Source organism: Peromyscus maniculatus, chromosome 23 (genome assembly GCF_049852395.1).
Source record: "Peromyscus maniculatus bairdii isolate BWxNUB_F1_BW_parent chromosome 23, HU_Pman_BW_mat_3.1, whole genome shotgun sequence".
Lineage (NCBI taxonomy): Eukaryota > Metazoa > Chordata > Mammalia > Rodentia > Cricetidae > Peromyscus > Peromyscus maniculatus.
This window is the reverse complement of record NC_134874.1, coordinates 8,815,634-8,832,903: the sequence shown is the minus strand read 5'-3', so window position 1 is coordinate 8,832,903 and position 17,270 is coordinate 8,815,634. Positions and strand designations below refer to the sequence as shown.

Genomic DNA, 17,270 nt, shown 5'->3' with positions numbered 1-17,270 from the left:
GGTAGACAGGAAGTGAAGAGAGACAGGAAGAGCCTGGGCTCCCATTATCTCCTTCAAGGGCATGCCTACCAATGACCTAACGACCTCCCACCAAGTCCCACCTCTTGAGAGTGCCAAGCTGGAGACCAAACTAAACACACAGGCCATGCAGCCATTTGCAGATCTGAAATGTACCAACCAACAAAGGGCGTCTCTTCCAACAGACTGCAGAAAGCACTCACGGACCGGCGGCCCTCTTCCAACCTTTTGCGCCAGTTTCTCTACAACTTCTGGAACAACTTCAAGGAAAAGAAGAGAAAAAAAAACTGGGCCCTCGGTCCCACCAGTCACCTCTGACCCATGTTCATGTAAAGGTGAGAAAGCCTGCACGCACGCACTCACCCCACCCCTACACACACACACACACACACACACACACACACACACACACACACACACACACTGTGACTATAATGAAATGCTTGGCTCACATATGACGCAAAGAGATTTATTTATTTTATTTATTTATTTATTTATTTACTTTTTGCAAAGAGATTTATTTAGCTCGCAGTTCTGGAGGCCAAGAATCCACCATTGATCCCATCATTGGACTCCTGGTGAGGATAAATGGTAATGGCATCCTGGTGGGAGAGAAAGCCAGGCAGAATCAGAAGTCAAACCTCTTTCGTAATAACTCCACGAGACAACAATTAGCCTCCTGTATGAGGTGATACCAACCCTACCTAGAGAACCACATTGAAAGAAGGTGGGAAGCTGGGTGGCAGGTGGTGGCGCACGCCTTTAATCCCAGCACTCGGGAGGCAGAGCCAGGTTCTGTGAGTTCGAGGACAGCCTGGTCTACAGAGTGAGATCCAGCACAGGCACCAAAACTACATGGAGAAACCCTGTCTCGAAAAAAAAAAGAAAGAAGGAAGGGAGGGAGGGAGAGAGAGAGAGAGAGAGAGAGAGAGAGAGAGAGAGAGAGAGAGAGAGAGGAAGGAAGGAAGGAAGGAAGGAAGGAAGGAAGGAAGGAAGGAAGGAAGGGGGAATACCTATCCTAAATGGGAGCGGCAGCATCCCATGGACCGGGGTCCAGAACTATAAAAAGAAAAAGCGGGCTGGGCATCAACCTTCATCTCCCTCTGCCTCTTGACTGCAGACACAACACGACCAGCTGCCTCACTTGCCTACGGCCACGCCTTCTCCACCATTGCAGACCGTCACACCCTTAAATCAGGAGCCAAAACAGTCACTTAGACACTTCTCTCCCTTCAGATGCTTTCCTGGGTATTCTGTCACCAGGAGACAAGTCATTGCCATAGACTTAACCGGGAAAGAACCACCGCTTTCTGTCCCTTATCTGCACTTCTTGATGATGAAGGAGCAAGATAGTGAGGTAAATGGGTCTCACACTTAAGTGAGTTGCAACCCCTCAGAGGGCTCATTACACCATCCGTGGGGCCGCCCTACCCCCACCCCCCGAGTTTCAGAATTGATGAGTCTGGGGGAGGGGAAAGGTAATTACCATTTCTAACAACGTCCCAGGGGACATAGCAAGGTGTGACTGCTGCCGACCCAGAGTTCACTGGTGTCACAGCTAGGAGCTGGGGCTTGGGAATCAGACCCTTGGTAAGATCTCATTCTACTACTTAACATATCTGCAACAAGAGGCCAAGACGGGAGCTTGGGTTTCATGCCACAGTTGAGTGTGTACTGATGCTCTGTGCAGACACTCCTTGGCTTAGTAAGCAAGTTGCATCCCAGTCTCACACAAAATGAACATAACTCCTACAAACCCATCATAAAGATGAATACTTATAAGTTGAACCATAGTCAGCTGGGGGCCATGTGTGCATCAAACACAAAACACTCCGAATACTGTCTGGACCACAGTAACAGCCGAATGGAGCTCAGCTAGTATGGGCCATCCATTCGTGTGCCCATTCGGCTGCTGTTGCGTGCTTCCTTTAAGCCAGAGAGTGTTACAGGCACCTGATATGTGGCGGTCAGTAATAAAGGGTCTCCTCTCATCCAGGCACAGTCCACCTCCAAACACAGGCAGATGATGTCGTCAGTGCGGACTACAGCATCACCCAAACAAATTCTGCATGCCAAACACCCAACTCCAGTGTAGGGGTTGTAAGATGTAAGAGCAGAGAGAGGCAGGGTTGGGCATGGTAGCACACACCTTTAATCCCAGCTTGTTTCTGGGCAGAGTGACAAGACCAGAGGACCGCTACTATAGCCTTACGTCAGAAAAGGCGTCATGGTTACAGGGTAGGACAAAGATGATTCATCCTAGCCAGAATATCCCTGGTTTATCTTTGTTTTGGCTTTGGTTTTATTTTTATTTTTTTCAAAACTGTAGTCCTGGGACTCACTCTGTAGACCAGGCTGGCCTCGAACTCACAGAGATCCCCCTGCCTCTGCCTCCTGACCGAGTGCTGGGATCAAAGGCGTGCGCCACCACCGCCACCGCCGCCACCACCTCCTGGCTTCCTGGTTTATCTTAAGAAAAGTCAGAGACAGGTGCATTCCTAGAGTCAGGTAAACACAGACAAGATTCCAATGCTTTTATCTGCTTAGGGTTTGCAGGACAACCTGGCCAGAGGTAATCATGATGTTCTGGTCCCAAATGGCTGCAGACAGGTGACGCTGTATCCATAAAACCCTGAACAGCAGATGTACTTGAACTTCCATTAGAAATTGTCGTGTGTGTGTGTGTGTGTGTGTGTGTGTGTGTGTGTGTGTGTGTGTGTGTGTTCATTTGGGTGCAGGTGCACACATATGTGTGGGTGCACATGTGTGTGGAGATCAGAGGTTAGCCGTGGGTGTCATTCCTCAGGATTCATCCATCTTGTGACTGCCTTGGGGCTTGTCCATTAGCTTAGGCTGGCTATTGTCCTGCCTTGTCTTCTCATCATTAGGATTACACACACACCACCACCACCACCACCACCACCACCCCTGCCTTTTTACGTGGGTCTGGGGAACACACTCAGGTCCTCACGCTTACACAGCAAGCGCTTTACTGACTGAATGTGTTCCAGTCTTGTCTGACTCCTCCAGCTCAAGGAGCGGACACTACCATGCAAAGGGTTACCCGCAGTCTGAATTTAAGCACGGTGGCACAAGGATATACCCATGATGGCGAGTCACTGCCATCTGTCTTCGTTACTTTTCTATGGCTGCGAGAGACACCATGACCAAGACAACTTAGAGACTGAAGAGTTTATTGGGAGTTCACCGTCTCAGAGGGTTAGAGTTCATGATCATCATGGTAGGGAGTGTGGCAGCAGGCAGGCAGATGTCAGACGTGGTGCTGGAGCATGTTTTGGGAAGGATTAAGGGGTGTGGCTCTGTTGGAGGAGGTGTGTCACTGGAGGTGAGCTTTCAGGTTGCAAAAGCCTACACGTTCCCAGGTTCCCAGTTAGCTTGCACTCTCTCTCTCTCTCTCTCTCTCTCTCTCTCTCTCTCTCTCTCTCTCTCTCTCCCTCCCTCCCCACTCATGGTTTTTGTCTCAAGATGCAAGCTCTCAGCTACTTCTCCAATATCACGGCCATGTCTGCCTGCCTGCTGCCCTGCTCCCCACTGCGAAAGAGTGGAGTCACCCTGCGACACTGTAAACAGGTCCCCAGTTAAATGCTTTCTTATGCCGGGCATGGGGGTGCACACTTTTAATCCCAGCACTCAGGGGGCAGAGGCAGGCGAATCTCTGTGAGTTTCCAGGCCAGCCTGGTCTACAGAGTGAGTTCCAGGACAGCCAGGGCTACACAGAGAAACCCTGTCTCAAAAAAAAAAAGAAAGAAAGAAAGAAAGAAAGAAAGAAAGAAAGAAAGAAAGAAAGAAAGAAAGAAAGAAAGAAAGAAAGAAAGAAGAAAAATGCTTTCTTATGTACGTTGCCTTGGTCATAGTGTCTCTTCACAGCAAAGGAAAAGTAACTAAGCCAGCCACACCTTCTGATCCTTCCCAAACAATTCCACCAACACAACCAAGTATTCAAATAGATGAGGCTATGGGGGGCCATTCTCATTCAAACCATCATACCAAGCTTTGAAGTTTTGTTTGAGATGAAAAAAAAAAAATGAAATGAGAACAAGATGGGCAGAGAGTGGGTAGAAGGGAGGGGCGTGTGGCACTGTCCCCGACGACGACGCTCCAGCTATGTCAGGGTGTCTAGCCCTCCCAGCCCTCTCCGAGTAGATGCTACTGTAGCACGCACTGACCTTGTGCTTGCTAGAGAGAAGGTATCATTGCAAGCTTCCCCGAGACAAGCAGCTAAGGATCTGAAGAACCAGTGTTCAAGTTGACCTAAGGAAGAAGTGAAAATTTGGGGTGCTGTCATCCCTGGAGCCCCACCCGACCCCCCTTCTTCTGTGGTGTGTTGGGAACCAGGTCTCATGTAACCCGGTGCTGATAAAATTCCTTCCCCGGGGAAGACATAAGCAATGTCTGCCTAAGGTTCCAGTGGCAAACCGAGGTATGACTCCACTGCCTAAGCTCACTCTGAGAAGCCGAGATTCATTTTGGGGGCTTCCTTACAGAGCATAGGTGAGAATTACTGACAGGGGTGTGGGTGTTCCCTCCTCCAGAGACCGCAGCAGAAAGGATTTCCCCATCTCCCAGGCTTCTTTAGCTTACATATCTCGCCGCTGCAGCCCCCTCCCCCGTCCATGTGCAATCAAGACAGCGTTGTTTACTGTAAGTTGCAGGGAACGCTGTATACTCTGGTGAAATCTTCTATCAGGGGAAGCAAACAGCCCAAAAGTCCAGCTGGTGTAATAATTCTTTTGTAAGTGGACACAGCTGAACTCCCCAAGATGGTGGTTGCTTGGCTCCCAGGGCAGCTACACACACCACCAGGCTGTCCATGAACTGGATAGGGAGCCAAGGATGAACCCGCAATTCCCATGCTCCTGTCTGCACCCCGCAGACTTGGCATCACAGGCACACAATACCATGCCTGCTTTCTGGGTTGCTGGGAACCAAGCCTAGGGCTCTGTGCAGGCTACAGCGTATGTGCACTGACAACTGAGCCATACCCCCCACCCCAAGCCCCTTCCCCCTGGGTTCCAGGCAGGGGATAGGCTACAGGGACAGCTGCCACCTGTGTTTGAGGCCTGTCCTCTCTCTTCCCAGCAGGGGACAGAGGCTAATGTCTCCCTCCAACAATGTTCCCCCCACAGCCTCAGGTGTGCCCAGAGGCTTCAAAGGTTTTGTTTCCCTGGAGTTGGGAGGCTGCACATAGTGAACTCCAGGTCAGTTGAGGCTGCAAAGCCAGACCCTGTCTTAAAATGAAAGCAAGCCAACAAATAATAATAAAGGCCTCGTTGTGGGTGTTATACACATCCCTTATAGAAAATCGAGAGCAGCCAAAAGAGGTGAAAGTCGGGCTGTTGAAATGGCTCAGGGGAGAAAGGGACCTGCGGCCAGGAAGCACACACACACACACACACACACACACACACGCACGCACGCACGCACGCGCACGCGCACACACACACACGCACGCACACATGCACACGCACACACAAATTGATTATTTAAAATTAATTTAATTTAGTTTTTTTTTTTTTTTTTTTTTTCAAGACAGGGTCTCACTATGTCTGGCTGTCCTGGAGCTCACTCTGTAGACCCTGAACTCAGAGATCCTCCTGCCTCTGCCTCCAAAGTGCTGAGATTAAAGGCTTGCGCCATCCCTGCCTGGATGTTTAAAGATTAAAATAAAATTGACCTGGAATTCTCTTGATGTTGGGGGAAAATGTATATGTATATATGTATGTACATATATATATATAAACACACAGATGTCTTTATGTGTTTACGTGTATGTGTGAGTATATGTGTTTACGTGTATGTGTGAGTATATGTGTTATGTTTGTGAGTGTACATGAATATGAATGTGGAAATATATATATGCGTGGATGTATGTGTGTATGTGTAATTGTATTTCTGTACGTATGTCTGTACGTATATGTGTGAGTGCAAATGTATGTGTTTATGTGTATGTGTGTCAGTGTAGATTATGTGACTGTTGTGTATATGTATGAGTGGATGTATATTTGTACATTTGTATGTTTTCATGTGTATATGTCCCTACGGATGTGTGTGTGTGTGTGTGTGTGTGTCGCGCATGTTTGTGTGTTGCTGGTTTGGGAACCCAGGGCGCACCGCCCACACCCCCGGCTTGCCCTTGGCTGGCAGGATCCGGCCTTGGCGAGGCCCTGCGGCGGCCGCGGACTGCGGCGCCGCGCGGTAACCCGGCACCTCCTGCGCCGCTGCAGCGGGGTAGCGGGCCGCGCCTCGGGTTGCCCGGCAACCAGCGCCTTAGCAACCGAGAGGGGGCGGGCCGGAGGGCGGGAGGAAGCCGGAAGCGGGAGGCGAAGCCTCGCGAGGGTTGGATTGCGCGCGGACTCCGAGTGCGGCGGCCAGCGGCAGCTGTCACTCATGGCGGCGGCGGCGGCGGCGGCTCCGCAGCAGCAGCAGCGGCCCGCGGCGACCCGCGCCCGGAACCTGCCCTGGTAGGAGCGGCCCGCATCCTGCTTCCCGCCCTGCCCGCTCCCGGCTCGCAGAACCCTGTTGCCTGCTCGTTGCCTTCAGCCGCACGCCCTCCCCGCCGTCCCGCGTCCGCACTAACCATCCCGCTCCCGAGGCCTGAGCGCACCTTAGCATCCTCCGTGCGCCTTGATGACCCTAAGAGATCGGTGGCTTCCTTTAGAAAGGCTCAGGGATGCGGGGGAGTGGGAAAGCTTGGATTCGAACTCGGGTGTCCGAATTCAGCGCTTGCTTTCTTTTTCTCCTTTCGGGTTACCTTTTATTTATTGGCGGGGGAGGGGAGTGTGGCAGCGCACCCGTGTGGAGGTCAGAGGACAACTTGCAGGACCCGGTTCTTTCCTTCCACCGAGGTGGATCCCTGGGATCGAACCCTGGTCATCAGTGCCTTTACTTGCTGAGCCATCTCGGGCCCCAGGGCTTGAATTCTGAACGGGCCGACAGCAGCTAGCGAGGTTTTAAAAGCAAGCGCAAGCCCGGCAGTTGTTCTGACTCTCCTGGTCTAAGCCTGGGGAGGAAGAAGAATTGTCTTGGGCCACACGTTAAAGTCACAGGGATGGAGTCACAGACTGTGGCCTTTTGGGTCCGGCTTCTCGAACTCATGGCCCAGCCAGCCAAATCATAACTTGCTTGTGAGGATTTGAGTATGAGTTCCTATCCAAGTTGTTCAGGCTCAGTGCTGTTGACTTGGGGACCCGCTGTGGGGGTGGGGCAACTGTCCTGCTCACTGTAGGGTGTTCAGTCACCTCCTGACTCCTACTCACCAGATGCCACTAACACCCTCCACCCACTTACAACCACTAACGCCTGACAGATGTCCCCTGGGGGACGGAACTTAACCCTGGCTGTAGTGAGATGTGAAGGGTTTCTCTTCCTCTGCTGCTTGGGATGTGAAGGGGTTTCTTTGCATGTGGCAGAACATGGCGTGCATTTGTATACGCTGTAACTCGTGCTGAATTCTATTTCAGGGTTGAAAAGTACCGGCCACAGACCCTGGCCGATCTCATTTCTCATCAGGACATTCTGAGTACCAGTGAGTATCCGTGTCTGTTGCCGTGGTCATTTTTGGGGTGGCTTGGATACATTTGGTGGTGATGCCCTCACTGCTGGGTGACAGTGTAAAGGATCGACTGGACTTTATAGGATGGGGTGTGTTGGTTTCTTTTCCATAAGAGGACAAAATTTTTTTTTTTTAAATAATTTTTTTTTAATGTCTTTTTGGTTTTTCGAGACAGGGTTTCTCTGTGTAGCTTTGCACCTTTCCTGGAACTCACTCTGTAGACCATGCTGGCCTTGAACTCACAGAGATCCACCTGGCTCTGCATCCTTAGTGCAGGGATTAAAGGTGTGCGCCACGACCACCCAGCTAAGGACAAGTTTTTAAAGATATTTTATTGTTTTATTTATTGTTTAGGTGTCTGTGCACCGTGTGTACCTGGTGCCTCCAGAGGCCAGAGGGCTTGGATCCTCTGGAAGTGTCATTGTAGACAGTTGTGAGCCACAGTGTAGGTGCTAGGAACCAAACCCAGGTCCTTTGCAAGAGCAGCAAGCACTCACTTTAGTTCCTCGCCTCATTTTCTAGACCCTCCCATGATAGGTAGGGTGAGTCCGTGGAAGACAGTCAAACCATGAGGTGACCTCAGGATGTAGTGTGTGCGCGCGTGCGCGCGCGCACGCACACACACACACACACACACACACTCCCCGCCTCTGCCTCTGGCCGGGACACAGCTAGCACACCTCTAGCTCGAGTGAATGGGAGGAGGGTCCCGGGGACTGACGGTGTCTCCTTCCTCCCGCCTCAGTTCAGAAGTTCATCAGTGAAGACCGTCTGCCACACCTCCTTCTCTATGGCCCTCCGGGGACAGGAAAGACATCCACCATCCTGGCCTGTGCCAAGCAGCTGTACAAAGATAAAGAGTTCGGCTCCATGGTCTTGGAGGTGAATGGGACATTCTCACTCTACAAGTAGCTCAGACCTCCAGACTCTTAGTTCCGATAGCTCCCTTTAACTTCCTGGCCTTCTGGGGCCTGGTTGGGTTTGGCCGGCGAGATCTTAGCGGGAGTGGGAGGGTGGGGGGGTGCCAAATGGGGATGCTGTTTGGACCCACAGGGGTTAACTTTGGACGGCCTCCACTTCCTTCAGGGCCCAACTCAGAGGTCGCGCCCTCCCCACAGCCTGCTCTACCTCCCACAGCTCTTGTTGATCCCCTTCAGATTGAGGGGTGATAGTGAGTACTGCGTAGCCCTGTAGCTTCTGTAAACCAGTGGTTCTCAGCCTCCTAACGCTGTGACCCTTTAATCCAGTTCCTCATGTTGTGGTGACCCCCCCCAACCATAGAATTATTTTCATTGCTACTCGTAACTGTAATTTTGCTAGTTAATCAATCGTAATATTTGTGTTTTCCAATGATCTTGGCCATGCCTATGAAAGGGTCCATTAGATGCCCCGCCAAAGGGGTTGTGACCCACAGGTTGAGAACCACCACTTTTCGACTCAAACGGCTGTTTCTTCATCTGGGTCTTCTCAGATTACTGCACTGAGATACGCCGTCTTGGATGTTGGGACCTGGGCTGATAATCTTAATACCCTTAGGTTACAGAAATCTAAATGTTGTCTAAAAGACAAGCATTTGAGGACCTAGGGAAGGATGTAGCTCATTTAGTAGAGTCCTCGCCTACCATCCACGAAGTCCTGGCTTTGATCCTTAGCATGGGATAAACAGGTGCTCACCTGTCGTCCCGGCACTCGCAAGTGGAAGCGGGATGGTCAGACGTTCATGGTCATCTCAGGCTGTGTGGGTTCAAGACCAGCCTGGGGACAGAAGGCCCTCACTCCAAAGAAAAGCATTTGACTAGTGCCGTAGACATGAGGCTCAGCCCCTTGCTGTTCAGTGTTCTTGCTCTAGCTTACTCCAGACCTGACGGCCTCCAGGTGGTGAAAGAGGACTAGAATGAGCATCGTTTTCTCATGGCAGAGGTTCAGGTCTCCAGGCCCTGTGTGTATTTCTTCAATTTCTGTGGCTGGTCCTTGAGGGGCGGGAGAAGGAAGGGTCCGGTGCCGTTCAGGATGTTATGTGATGGTGTCGTGAGGCTGCATACAGGGAATTTTTTTTATTTATTTATTTTTTTTTGGTTTTTCGAGACAGGATTTCTCTGTGTAGCTTTGCGCCTGTCCTGGAACTCACTCTGTACACCAGGCTGGCCTCGAACTCACAAAGATCCGCCTGCCTCTGCCTCCTGAGTGCTGGGATTAAAGGCGTGTGCCACCACCGCCCGGCTGAGGAATTCATTTTTTAATGGTCTATCTCAGCTGTCCTTAGACCTAGGGAACCAGCCGGCACTCCTAGAGCGCTGAAAAGACACTTTGTAGCCAGGACTTTATAGCCGCCACTGGCACAGGGTGTGATTTTCACTGCGTCCTCTCTCCCGAGTATAGCTGAATGCTTCCGATGACCGAGGAATAGATATCGTCCGGGGGCCCATCCTCAGCTTTGCCAGCACAAGGACCATCTTCAAGTAAGAATTTTATCTGTTTCTCCCCCTGGAGGTCTTAGTGCGTGACGTCGGGTCATAGCCTCACCCTTTGGTCGGTGTCTGAAGGGAGGGAGGAATGACTTGGTTTGAAGTGAGCAGACAAGTCAGGCATGGTCCGAGAGATGTGCGGTGCTAGGGTCGGGACTGCCTGAACCTACACCAGCAGCAGCCCTCGGGATCGAAGGGTCCGTGTGGGTCGTTAGCTGGGTGGACGAGCCGGTCTGAACTTAAACAGAGATCACTGAGATCAGGAAGAAGGACGGGCATGGTGGTCGGAATGAGGAAAGGGGGGGGGGGGGGCGCTGAGATGGCTCAGTGGGTTCAGGTGCTTGCCACCAAGCCTGACGACCCAAGTTCGATCCCAGGGACCCACAGGGTGAAAAGAGAGAACTGACTTCCACAAGTCATCCTGTGACCTCCATGTTTCTGCTGTGGCACTTGGAGAGGGTGTGTGTGTATACACACACATGCACACACACACACATGCACACACACACACACAATGTAATAAATGGGCTTGGGGGTGTGTGGAGCTGCTTGGCCTGCCTACTCGCAGCCCTGGGTTCTCGCCCCAGCCCCACAAGCAAGCAGGTGGCAAAAGAATACTGAATAATGAAGAAAAACAAGGACCCAGATCAGCCTTCACTTCTGGCTACGGGTTGAAGGCATCATGACAGGCAGGTGTGAATAGGTGTCAGCCTTCCTTGGGTCTTTTCTCAGACAGGATGGACTTGAGGTACCCAGGTGTGAAGATTTAAGCTTTAAGCCTGGGTGTGGGTGTGAAGGTGTGAGCTGGACTGGGTATGAAGGTGTAGGCTGGCCTGGATGTGGGTGTGAAGGTGTAGGCTGGCCTGGGTGTGGGTGTGAAGGTGTGAGCTGGACTGGGTGTGAAGGTGTAGGCTGGCCTGGATGTGGGTGTGAAGGTGTGGGATCAGCCTGGGTGTGGGTGTGAGTGGAGGAAACCTCAGCAGGTGTTTGTTCCTCTAGGAAAGGGTTTAAGCTTGTGATCCTGGATGAAGCTGATGCCATGACTCAAGATGCCCAGAATGCCTTGAGACGAGGTAAGACTTGCTGTCCATCTGATATGTTGGCCAAGGAGTGTACTGAAGGCCAGGAATTCTGGGTGTGAGATTGGCTTCCCATCGGGAGGCACCTCTCAGTCCTACTGCCCTGTGGCCGGGGTCCCTTCAGCACCCCGAGTATGGCTGGTCTCTGTCATCTCATCCCCCCTCTACTGCTGGCTTCCAGTCCAGATGGGAAGTCTGTCATTCAGTGGGAATAGGCTTCATTTCCCAGTCCACCGGCAGACCCTCACCACGGGGGGAAAAAAACCAGAAACAGGCACCAGGCAAGACTCGGAATGTATGTAGGAGTGGCCATAGTGCGGAGTGAGCCCCGTTTTCCTGTGGAATGGGGCTGGTGTTGCTCCTGTTAAAGACCCTTTTGTGAGCATCCCACGAACCTTCCCAGGGAACGTGCTGTTCGAGGCGAGCAGCTTCGGGAGCCTGTGGAGAGGAGACCTGGGAGGGAAGGAACGGCAGCATCTGTGGTAGAGAAGGAGGCACAGACAGACTTTCTTCTGGTCCCAGCATGTTGGCATCCTTCCTTCAGCATCTTGTTCTGCCAAGTGACTGTCAATGTGGGCAGATCTGTGTGGGGACACTGGGTCCCTGCAGAGGGACACTGGTGTCCTGTGCGTCTCTCAGCACTGGCTCTTGCTCCCTGAATGCTCCCAGACTTTCAAGCATGGGCTGCAGCGAAGTGTGCACAGAGCCATCCCCCTGCCTGGAGAAGGTGGGCCTCGGCAGCCTGGCAGACAGCACCTTATTCACAGGGATGGGGGCTCACGGACAGACTGGGCTCAGATCTTGAGGAGACGGCAAGAGTGCTAGGATTGTGGTAGATGATAAAAAAAACGCATCTTGTGCACTCACGTTTATTACCTTTGAAAGTATAGTGGCAAGCTGGATGTGGCGACTCATGCCAGTAATCCCAGCACTCCAGAGGCTGAAGCAGGTGGATCACCTGGAGTTTGAGGCCAGCCTGGGCTACCGAGTTAGATCCACTCAGGAGGGTGGTTGAGCTGGACCTGTTGCTCAACACCTCAGAACACCCTCTGCCCCTGCAGGCGGCTAGCTTCCTGCTCTTACCGTCGGTGAGCCTTCCCAGGACCCTTTGCACGGTCAGGGTGGGCTCTGATGTGAGGGTTTGGTTTCCCTCCTAGTGATTGAGAAGTTCACAGAAAACACCAGGTTTTGCCTCATCTGTAACTATCTGTCCAAGATCATCCCTGCCCTGCAGTCAAGGTGCACAAGGTTCCGATTTGGCCCTCTGACGCCTGAACTCATGGTTCCTCGCCTGGAGCATGTAGTAGAAGAGGAGAAGTGAGTTTGCCTTACAAGAAGGGAGGGGTGGGGTCTTGGGGATTGAGCGGCATGGAGGTTGGGCAGAGTGCCTGGCTAAGGGGAAGCCTTGGGGACCGCTGGCTGCTGTCATTTTCTGTGGGCCCTGCACATTCTACCTCAGGAGCCCTTTTGATTTTTCCTGACCTCCCCCTGCATTCCTGAAAGCTGTCCCCTCTGTCATGGGAACTGACTATTGCTGAGTCCCTTTTCGTAGATGATGCCAGAGAGAAGTTCTGAGATGTCCGTTCTGTGCAGTCAGATGCAGAGCTGCAGCCTTTCTCCCTGAGAAAGTCGCTCACGGCAGCCACCTCCTTAGGGCCTTGGTCCACAGTTAAGACTCTGGGTGGGGCATGGCTGCTCATGTGACGTGTGTCCCTAAGCACTGCGGTATTTTCTAGATGCTACAGGTCGGGAAAGTGCTGTCACCTCCATGCTTATGTTTTTCTTCTTTTAAAGCCCTAATCATTCGAGGCCATCTTGTTCCCCATGGTTGGTGATGTTTGTGATCTTTTTTGGGGGGCGGGGGGACTTTGATTAACTCCTTTGCCTGTTTCCTTTTAGTGTTGATATAAGTGAAGACGGAATGAAGGCCCTCATCACTCTGTCCAGTGGGGATATGCGAAGGGCTTTGAACATTCTGCAGGTACGATCCCGCTCCAGGCATGTTAAACCACTGCTCTGAAATAGCTTTCCAAGACAGACAGACAGCCTGTCCGTACATTCATTCAGAAGCCTAGAACCAGTGAGACACACCATGTCGTGCACCAGCTTCCCGCCTGTGCGTTCTGATGGGAAGACTCAGAGCTGGGAAGAGGGGCTGGGGGAGAATGCTGCTACTCCACAGCGAGCGGTAGCAATCGGAGTGGAGGGCGGCCCTTCCAGTGTGCAGACAGAGTACAGGGTTCCTGGGCCTGGGTCATGTCACTAGCCAGCAGCTGCTGACAGCCCCTGGGTCCTCCTGTCTGCAGAGCACCAATATGGCCTTTGGGAAGGTGACAGAAGAGACTGTCTACACCTGCACCGGGCATCCCCTCAAGACAGACATTGCCAACATTCTGGACTGGATGCTGAATCAAGACTTCACCACCGCCTACAGAAGTATCCTTTTCCGGTGCCTGCTGCCACGTTCAGGCCTGAGGGGCCCAGGAGCCCAGGCTACAGCCGGCACCTGCACCTCCCCGGTGTCCCCGGTGGAGAGTACCCTTCTCTGCCGGAGTGGCTCTGGCCTGTGAGAGGCTGGGAGTAGCCCCGCCCCTCACAGTTAGGCCTTGGGTGCAGGAGGCAGTCGTTAAAATGGACCTCGTTACCTTGTTTTGCAGGGAGATGAAAAGCTACATAACAGTGTGATCTTTTAGGGAGCTGTTGGCTCTGAGCTCTAAGAGACAGAGCTGTGCTTTTTAGAAAAGCCTTACTGAAGATAAAACGGGACAAGGTAGAATTGCAGCTCCAAGCAGCGAGGCGTCTGTCTCTGCTGGGATGAAAAGCCCCCTACTTTGTAGTCACTCGCCAAGGGCTGGGGTTGAAGCCCCCTGAAGCATGTTCTGGAATGCTCCCCCACCTTAGCTGCTCCTCCCTAGACATCATGGAGCTGAAGACTCTCAAGGGCTTGGCTCTGCATGACATCCTGACCGAGGTCCACTTGTTTGTACACAGAGGTAACTGGTGGCCCCTGGTGTGGGGCGGGGAGGAGGTGTGCCTTTGGGATGGCCACAAAGGGTGTGAGACCTTCACTGCTGCGCACAAACAGGCAGTTCTGGACTGCTGTTAAAACTTGGTTCCGGGGTTGGGGATTTAGCTCAGTGGTAGAGTGCTTGCCTAGCAAGCACAAGGCCCCGGGTTCGATCCTCAGCTCAAAAAACAAAACAAAACAAAAAACCAAAAACTTTGTTCCAAACCCTTCTTAATCTCTGACCCCTAGAGGTGAACCTTATTTCCTCAAGGGAACGTCTTAGAGCAGAAAGGAGTATATTTCACTTTTCACTCTTGTTATATGCTCCCCACACTAGGGACTGGACCAGGGTCTTGCACATGCTGAACACATGGCCTACCTTGGGCTATAGCCACAGCCCTCGCTTGGGGTCTGCACCCAGAGCTGTGGCGTCCGAAGCTCACATTGTACACTGAGCTGCTCTCCAACCCAGGAGTCACATTTCTAGGACCACCTCCCTCAGAGGGGAGGGCTGTGTAAACAGCAGTCTTCAGAATCTGCCTTTAAGTTCCCTGCTTCCCGCCTTCTGTTTCGGGGATCAGTCTCAGCTTGGGCCATACCTGGGAGTCGCCCCAGATAATTGAGTCGGCATGGTGTGGGGGCAGGGAGAGCCAGATGCCAGCTTTTGGAGGAGGCTCTCCAGCGAACCCCTCCGTACAGCCTTTTGGAGGCTTTCTCCCAGCAGCTTCCTCCAAATGGAAAGGCTCCATCAGGCAACCGTACCGAGTGCTGTGTGGAACCTGTTGCTTACATTTGGCCTCAGAACTCGATGTGAGCTTTCTAGTTAATGGGTAGCCGTCACCCACCATGGACAGTGGTGACTTGTCTGTTCTCATGACCCCTGGACTGGGAGATAGGGCTATGGGGATGAATGGTTTTGTTAGTTTTGGTGATGGAATTTGTCTCCTTGTGCATGCTGGCCAGGCACTCTTCCACTGAGCGGCACCCCAGCCTGTGTGTTTTTACAGCCACACTGAACAAAAGAGACAAAACGCCGATAGGACCAGTGGGGCCTACGCCATCCTTCGCTTACTGGTCTGGTAGCTTGTCACGGGCCTGAGGCTAGGTCACTGCTACCTACCTGAGGCCCGTCCCTTCCGAAGTCCCCTGTGTGATATCTGTGGAAGTGATGCATCTTACTCTCTTGATTTTGTTTTTCCCCAGTTGACTTTCCGTCTTCGGTTCGGATACATTTATTGACCAAGATGGCAGACATCGAGTGAGTGTTCCCAGACTCAGTTCTCTGGCCGTCCCTCTCCTCTTGGGAGCTTTTTAGTTTCAGCTGGTGTGGCTTCAGCATGTGTGCCGTCCAGACATGGGTGCTGGAGTTCAGGGGAGTGCCGAGTGGAATGTGGGGAAGGCCGTGCGCTGCCTGCAGGACACCGGGGAGTAGTGCCGGGGCAAGCATCGCTCAGTCCATGTCTGAGCGGAGGGTCACCTCAGTCCTCAGCGTGGGTGTGCAGGTCGTCTGGGGGTGCCCAGCTACCCTGCTGACTGAGGCATGTGGCCTACAGGAGCACAGTGGAGGGAGAGCAAACAAGCCCCATTTTTCCACTTTGCCCGGCTCGGTAAACACTGTCATTAGTCCCTGGGAACACTGGTGGCTGTCATTTAAGTGGACAGCACACTGGGCCCCAGCTGAACGTCAGTATCGCCAGCTCCAGGAGGCTGTCACTGGCTCATGTAGACAAACTGGGTCATTTTCTGTCCCTACACTGGGAGTGATTTTGCTTTCGGTGCCTGGGCATTTAAAGGTGACAAGATGAACTGCCGGTGTCCTGCTTTCCTGCCCAGCCCCAGCCCTCCAGCTCCCTTCTGCAGTAGCACAGTTCCTCGTATCAGTTTGTGGTCCTCACCACACGCACCCTGCCGTCTGTAGATGGTGAAGTGGGTGGGCTTCAGAAGCTGCTGCTGCTGTTAGGTTTTCAGGCTGTCCTCAGCAGTGTCAGTCAAGTGGCCGAGTGAGCACTGGAGGACACAGACAGGAAGGAGTGCTGTCTGGGCTGGTTTATCGGCTCGGGCGTCCCTGGCAGGCCATATCAGCTCTCAGGTTCTCCCCTCATAGGCAGGGCCTGGGTGTACTTTATACTCAGCTTGGGGTTGGTGTCTTCAGGTACAGACTCTCCGTGGGCACCAATGAGAAGATACAGCTGAGCTCCCTCATTGCTGCGTTTCAAGTCACCAGAGACCTGATCGTCTCAGAGGCCTAGACGCTCCATGTCCTGCTGGCCCGACCTCAGACCCATCGGTGACAGGACAGAGAACTTGCTTACCTGTGAAGTATTGCCCTGGACCACTGGACAAAACTGCTCACAGAAGTCTCCCCAGGCATTTGGGCAGTGCTCTCTGTGGCTGTTTGAGTGAGGACCTACAGAGCAACGTTAATCTGTAACAGTCCACACTGCTTATCTTTGGTAGAGAAAATAAAGACATAAAAATATGTCTTTAAAGTTAGTTGCTGGGATGACAAAATTTGTCTTATCTGTTAGGTCTACAGTGTAATGTTCAAATTGAACACGCTTCAATTGTCTTCCAACTCAAGGTCTGCATCTCCGAATTTAAACATTCTCACTTTTGTATCTACTTTACATTGGTGCTAGTGGATTTCTGATCAAAACTACTCTGTTACAAAACTTCAAATTGGTCTTTTGTGGTCCATTGTGGTACCCTGCCCATAATCTCAGGACTCAGGAGGCTGAGGCAGAATTACCAGCCAGTTGCAGGCCAGCCTGGTGAGATACACCCTATAAGAAACAAAACACTGGTCTTTGTCTCTTAGAAGGCTTCCCAGCAGGTTCCAAATTCTATTGTGATGATAGCAAAGAAACTGTACTGTTAGAGTTAGCCTTCAGACTGCCTTTCTGGCCATTGACTGTGCAGACCACTTGGGGAGGGATGGGATGCTGTGGGTGCTCCTGTCTGCACAGCTGGGCTGCTTTACACCAGTCCTCCATGGTAAGAATAAGGTGCTTGTTGAGTGTGCACTCCTGTCAGGGCTTGTCTCTAGTGTCAGGATAAACTCTCCCTGGAGGCTGTTCGACTGGCGCCTACCGGCCTCTACAACTGTAGGGAAGCGTGTGCACTCCCTC

General features: G+C 52.3%; 1 protein-coding gene across 1 annotated transcript; it reads left to right on the top strand.

Moving 5' to 3' along the window:
* Positions 1-6,339: 6,339 nt before the first annotated feature.
* Positions 6,340-16,821, top strand: Rfc5 (replication factor C subunit 5). Its single transcript, XM_006970810.4, has 11 exons — positions 6,340-6,500; positions 7,500-7,564; positions 8,337-8,473; positions 9,971-10,050; positions 11,056-11,129; positions 12,293-12,452; positions 13,035-13,116; positions 13,442-13,571; positions 14,051-14,128; positions 15,346-15,400; positions 16,295-16,821. Exons 1-11 carry the CDS (start codon positions 6,427-6,429, stop codon positions 16,389-16,391), a joined length of 1,032 nt encoding a protein of 343 aa, XP_006970872.1. The 5' UTR covers positions 6,340-6,426; the 3' UTR covers positions 16,392-16,821.
* The last annotated feature ends 449 nt before the right edge of the window (positions 16,822-17,270 follow it).

Bases quoted from the DNA above. Each gene is read 5' to 3' on its own strand.
- Rfc5 (XM_006970810.4), top strand. From the start codon at position 6,427: ATGGCGGCGGCGGCGGCGGCGGCTCCGCAGCAGCAGCAGCGGCCCGCG. The intron at 10,051-11,055 runs GTAAGAATTTTA...TTGTTCCTCTAG, and splicing joins AGCACAAGGACCATCTTCAA to GAAAGGGTTTAAGCTTGTGA. The intron at 15,401-16,294 runs GTGAGTGTTCCC...TGGTGTCTTCAG, and splicing joins ACCAAGATGGCAGACATCGA to GTACAGACTCTCCGTGGGCA.